Source organism: Salvelinus sp. IW2-2015, linkage group LG20 (genome assembly GCF_002910315.2).
Source record: "Salvelinus sp. IW2-2015 linkage group LG20, ASM291031v2, whole genome shotgun sequence".
Classification (NCBI taxonomy): Eukaryota; Metazoa; Chordata; class Actinopteri; order Salmoniformes; family Salmonidae; genus Salvelinus; species Salvelinus sp. IW2-2015.
The window spans coordinates 5,546,437-5,552,912 of record NC_036860.1 but is presented as its reverse complement, the minus strand read 5'-3'; the positions used below and the strand labels follow the sequence as shown (position 1 = coordinate 5,552,912).

Genomic DNA, 6,476 nt, shown 5'->3' with positions numbered 1-6,476 from the left:
GGGTAGAAATTGAATTCATAAAGTATGATTCATGGAGGACACATTTCCTGGGGGCTGCCTGGGCCATATCGATTGATAGTTTGTCTTGAATCATACAGCGTGCAGCTCTCAGGCAAAAAAAAAAGCTTAACTACTTAAGCAAATCGCTAATTTCACCTTAAGGCCACCAGTGTGCAGCCACGATACTCCTGTTCAGTATGCTAATGAATTAAACATGAACAACCCCTACCACGCAACATACGCTCCAAATAAGACACACACAAAAAATATATATATATTGAAGGACACATCCAGACAACTCTAATTTCCAAATGATCTATCCTAAATGGCAACCCAATGACAGAAATAAAGCTCAATAATTGGGGAGATGGGCTGGCTGTGGCTGGCTGAATAAGAAGATAATGTCTTTAAATATTATGTCGGGTATAGGAATATATATTTAATAAAAGTTAGAAGTATTATCTTTGTTGGGTTGAGGACTTCCAAGGGCCATTGTATTTGGATCTGTTTTCATCAAATAATAAGTTATTCATTAGCTTATTGACTTTCTGTCTCTGCCATAGGCCTATATACTCTCTGTTGAGATTAAATTTTCCCTTTCCCTATACACTTTTGCCTGTCTCTTATACCAAAAGCCCCCCTTCACCCACACCCAATAAGTCATTGCTTCCTCTGAGCAAACAGCAGTCACCGGGTGAAAATTATGTAAATATTTTGAAAGGGACACAGGCTCAGAAATTCATTTGCGCCGGCTCAGATGTAAAGCTGCCCCTCTGATTATTTTCAATTTATTTGCAAATCAAGACCCTAAAAGAGTAGCAGGAACTCTGGGTATTTAAGGACAACTACACCACACTGGYARGGATCTTTTCTATTTTTAGGATTTAGATGTTCGTGTTATTGAGGGCATTTTCACGTGCGTTTTACCTATAGGCCCTATCTTGTAAAACAAGCTGTATGCGATGTGAATGGTCTTTCCTTTCTTACCTCGACTTRAGATCTGGTCYACATTGCTAATATTGCCATGGCGCAGATGTCCCCGAGCCTGCACAGCATCCCTGGGGACCGCCAACCCTATTAGAACAAATGTGTTCTGCTATTGTAAATAGGCACGTTTGCTTCGCCCGTCCTATTACAGCCGACGCATGATCAATAGGCTGATAACACAGAAACATCAATGTAAGCGACAGAACAATGAGGGATATCATCGAACATCTATCTTAATATAGCCGGCTACAAGGGCCCTGACAAAGTGAAAAGCTCATGAAAATTCCGCCCCACGAATTCCCATCTCCTATCCAATATGCACAAACACACTCCCAGCTGCCGGGGCTATTATTTTCGTATTTCAATTTGACACCCCAGCCTTTCATGCTAATTCTATTATTCTTGGAAGTTTATGTGATTTCATATCACTAGAAATCGGTAATGTATAATAACCCTTTGGGCTAAAATAAACTGAATCCRTGCAGTAGCCACCGGGAAAATAATTACTTTCATATCAAAACTCTGCAGGAGTCGAGCGGGTCCTTTCGCCTCCGGCTCGTAACCTCATTTCAGTGAGGCTTATAGATGAATAAATTTGTTAAAGCAATACACAAAATACAACATCAGATTTTAGCAGAAAGCGCTACCTATACCCACTATACGGGCTATTTAAGYTCTCACACGGTTTGGATTTATTGTATACAATCGATTTATTTATGAAAACCTTACATATATAAATATTATAATACTTTTTACAGCCTTTGAGGATTTTTGTGGTTTTTATGTATTTTTACAGTTTGTTACACAGGGGGGCTAGTGCTACTACCACCACCACCACACACACACGTGCGCATATACACGCACGCACGCAACACACACACACACAGTTATAACCCATCATCATCAGAAAATAGGCTATATATGTCATCTGTAAATTGAGAGTTTATATTCTAAGACGTGATTGAGCTTTGGGCAAATGAAAGGTGTTGTTGACGCTATCAATATTTTTTCTCACCTATAGGTCTATTATTCCATACCGACATCTTGAGTCTCTGTCTTTGTCTCTGGTGGACAGTTGGTTGTCACAGACTCGGAACTCTCTGGGTAGTCTTTAACAGACTGCTCTTTTTTGTCTAATGGCAGATACTTTGAATCATCATCATCTTGGAAATATGTTGCACTACAACTGGCTGAAGGCTGACTACAGTTGCTACTGGAAAAGGTAACATGACCTGGGCTGTTCTGTGGGGAACTAGTATTTTTCCCGGTAAAGTTGACCTGCACTTTGATTGCTGTCGCGTCGTTGAGATTGTTGGACTCCTTGTGGTTTTTATGTCCAGTATTGGCAGATAAGCTGCTGTCATTCACTGGGGTTCTTTGTGTGGAGTTGTCAGTATCTGAGTCTGGTGGTGTTGTCTTCAAAGCAGTCTGAGGAACAATGAATCCAAGCGGCTGGGTGATAGGATAGAGTAAGAAATGTCCTTTCCCTATCAAAGGCCGCGAGGAGGGTAAGGCAGAAAATCCATCTATGTTCGGTTTGCGCCTTGGTCTGGAGTCGGATAGAAGGCTTTCTACGCTGAATGGGTTCAGTTTCTGAAGGGTGGAGGCTCTGCTGTTGGCGCACATGCTAGACTGTTGACTGCTGTCGGACGAGTCCAGCTCGGATCCACCAGCATCTTGGTTCAAGTGTCTTTGGTTCTGGAGGGTTTGTGGTGTTTGGTCACAGCTCGATTGAGTTTGGTTTCGGCCTACAGAGTCACAGTGTGGATTTTGTTCACTGTCGGTCACTTGTGACACTCCGCTGTCACTGTCAGATCCTGGGGTGTGAAATAGGTCCCCTGACAAAAGTTTGTTCTGGGACCTCAACAGTCTTCGCTCCTGCTTCCTCTTCTTCTTCTCCATCCTCTCCAGTTCTCGCCTGGCGATCTCTTCCGCGTCCATGGGCTCCCCGCTGCATGTTGTTGGGTGGGAGTTGTGAGCTGGTCGCCCTGGACCCTTCTTTGTGTTTTCTTTTTTCCTCCACTTAGCTCTACGGTTTTGGAACCAGACCTGCATATTAGAGAAACAAATCATGTTACGCATGTTCAAAAAGAAGTACACTTTCTTAAAAAATACATAGGCCTAATAATAATTTAGGCTAATATTTGTGTGAACCATTGGAATAATGTTTTGTAGATGGTTCCAAATGACACAAAACCAAAGAGCAATGCCTCTTGCTTGTAGGCCTACAATTATTTATTACCAGATGCGATGACAAAAATAAGCATATTTATTTTCCAATTCGACTAGGCCTACAATTATTCCGTGTGCTTATGCCTTCTTCGTTATTCAATTAAAAGTTAAATGCTGTCTGTCTGATCTGGAAAATGCTCCATGAAAACATATATCTCACTTATGATGGGCCCATGTGTCCCAATCAAATGCATAATAATAAATGGTTTAATATAGTTACAAATACTCAAATTTCCCCCAACACTAACTGCCTAAAAATGGCTAAAGTGACATGACAAATATAGGACCAGACCAGTGTTTCCCAAACTCGGTCCTCGGGACCCCAAGGGGTCAACGTTTTGTTTTTTGCCCTAACACCACACAGCTGATTCAAATGATCAAAGCTTGATGATTAGTTGATTATTTCAGCTGTGTATTGCTAAGGCAAAAAACAAAACGTGCACCCCTTGGGGTCCCGAGGACCGAGTTTGAGAAACGCTGGTTTAGTCCTATATTTGTCATGTCACTTTTGCAATTTTTMGGCATTTTCTCTGTGCATAACACAGTATTCATATGAGCTTTTGACATCAGAAGTGCAAATGATCACAATAATAAGTCCACGTGCATGGACATTTGACTGATGAGGAGAGATGGGGGAAAAGGTGTGTCCTTTATAAAAATGTACGGCTTGAAAATTAATCAATATTCAAGTTCAGAAATGTATGCGTATACTTGGGTGTTCTATCGGTTTATATAGGAAAATACAAGTGGAAAGACTGAATGTGCGTACGTCGATGTATGTAGACATATTCATTTTGAGTATGTTTGAGTGCAAGTAATATAGCCTTGCCGACAGAATCTACACAATTCATATTAATATCAAGTACAGCAAATGAACTGACCATTCCATGGCTTAGCCATATTTAAAGTATTTCTCCTTGAACCAGAGGTSCTCTTTATACTCAGTTTGCTGCTCGTATCACCCTTGATTTCGAAGACTATATCTCTATAAATATATCGTATATTGTATTATCTAAATAAATATTCACGTTTGATCATGTTTTCCTATTTAAAATAGTGAAATTTATTTGCTTTCATTTGCAGTTTTGAAGCATCGTACTGTATATATATATATATATATATATATATATATATATATATATATATTGAGGCATCGTACTGCACATACTATAATAGGCCTCTTATGTGCCTATATTACACGAGCTCCCTGTGGAGTTGTTGGTCACAGTACAAAACAACAAAGAGACAGGAATTACAGGACAGCTATATATCTCAAATAGACCATTGTAATATATTTGTGTAGAGACATGGAGAATAAATAGGCCTACTTTCCTTTGTTCAAACAGCCTATCAGTGTTTAAGAATCATTAGGCTACACATCATAACAAACCAACAACAGTGAATGCCAAAAAGTGGATATGGTTGATATTTACCTGTACCCTCGATTCTATCAAGTCCAATCTCAGAGCCAGTGCTTCCCTCATGAACACGTCCGGATAGTGACTCTCATTAAAAGCCTTTTCTAATTCTTCCAGTTGCCAACCAGTGAAATTTGTGCGAGTTCGTCGTCTCTTACAACCAGGGCTATCCTTGTCTGGGTCACACGAATCTAGCATGAGAATACAAAACAAGAGAGTGTGWGAGAGACGCAAAAGTAGCCTGKATGATTTTTTGCAAGGAWACYTTRTTTCTGTGGTCCTTTATAAAGAAATMAATKAAATATKGTCTAATAAATMYGGCTATTATGTCKGTTTRCGATGGTAAGAAAATAGTAGTAATAATAGACTATTAATCACACAATATTGATCCTGATAATAATAACAATAACACAGTAAAACATTCTACTAACAATAGAGAAATAGTGATTTTCCACACCCTGTCACAACACAAGGGGGTTTCACGTTTGGAGCTGAGCTCGTATGTTGCTCTCCACTGAAATGAATTGCATATAGCCTCATTTGAAAGCAGAAGAAGCGTCTTTGTTTCTTAGGATTTGGATTCCCTCTTTAACGCTTTATGGAGAGGATATACAGGACAGGATATACAGACACGTTCAGTTCTTTGTTTAGTCCTTTGATCTACAGCCAACCTTTTAATAAGTATTGTATTTCGTTTTGCTTACCTGTCAGCTTGTACTGCTGGTTATCTCCATTCATACCACAGCCAGACAAGAGCTGGTTTGAATTAACCACTGAAGCTGTGCAGGAACCATTAAGTAATCCGTCTATTGAAAAAGGAACTGCGGCCGCAGATTGAAGTTGATGACCGGCTAATTCGTAAACATGATGGTGGCTTAGATGGTACGGAAAGCCCACCATCCCGCCGAGAGAGCCTCCGAACTGGGCATGAGGTGGATCCAGTATCCTGCTGTCCATCATCTCCTAGGCAAAAGGAAACGACGTCTGGAMGCTGGTGGTGTGAATTTAAAAAGCATGCAGTGAGTGTGYCCAGCGAGGAGGGGACATGATGTGGAGGGAAGGATGAGCTGTACTTTATCAACATGAACCTTCCAATAATTAGCCTAGGCTTTGGGAATTTGAGACCAATGAGAAACGGTAATCGAGTATGACGTCAGAGGCGCGGTCTGCAAACGCTTTCCATATCGATTGCTAATTAAACCTGACATCCACCTCAATAAACAATATCAGAGCTGTCACAACAAGACAGGAGGGCTTTGATAAGAACTACATCACAACTACACGGGGGACCACCAAGAGAGAGTGATCAGATTGAAGCCCAGTAAAAGGTGAAAGAGATGGACTAATTTCGAACGCTCGGTCCCACATCGAAAATGACGGAGAGGCTAGTCACAGTTTTTGGTCAACATGTTGTGGCGTTTTAAATGTTTACTCTCTCTATTAATCGATGCCGAGTTACAAATACCCTAATTTTACACAAAGACATGTATCATCCAACGCTGTCAAATTTTATTCGAGACTACAACCAATTCGCGTGCAATATAACGGGATGTTGATGAAAGGGGGCGATCGACTCCTCAGCCTGCTGTCGATAGGCTGATTGAAAAAAAGGCAGATGTTAAGTTATTAATTACATCACACACTAATTAATCTTCTGCTAATAAGAGGAACGGTATTAGGAAGAAATGTGAACCCGTATTCCCCAGCACTTATACTGTAATTAATGAGACTTCATTTAGAAATGTGTGAGAATTTTTCCCAGGTTTACAAAGTAGCTTCTTGTGTATACGGATTTGCAGTTATTGTTATAGTTTTTTTGGTAGGCTAGTTTTGAACTCA

The 6,476-nt window shown here is 40.3% G+C and overlaps 1 protein-coding gene across 1 annotated transcript; it reads right to left on the bottom strand.

The window, feature by feature from the left end:
- Nucleotides 1-261: 261 nt before the first annotated feature.
- Nucleotides 262-6,106, bottom strand: LOC111981778 (homeobox protein unc-4 homolog). Its single transcript, XM_024013213.2, has 3 exons — nt 5,342-6,106; nt 4,653-4,828; nt 262-3,036 (listed from the first exon to the last, which is right to left on the bottom strand). The coding sequence occupies exons 1-3, from the start codon at nt 5,595-5,597 to the stop codon at nt 2,014-2,016; spliced, it is 1,455 nt and encodes a 484-aa protein (XP_023868981.1). The 5' UTR covers nt 5,598-6,106; the 3' UTR covers nt 262-2,013.
- Between the last annotated feature and the right edge of the window lie 370 nt (nt 6,107-6,476).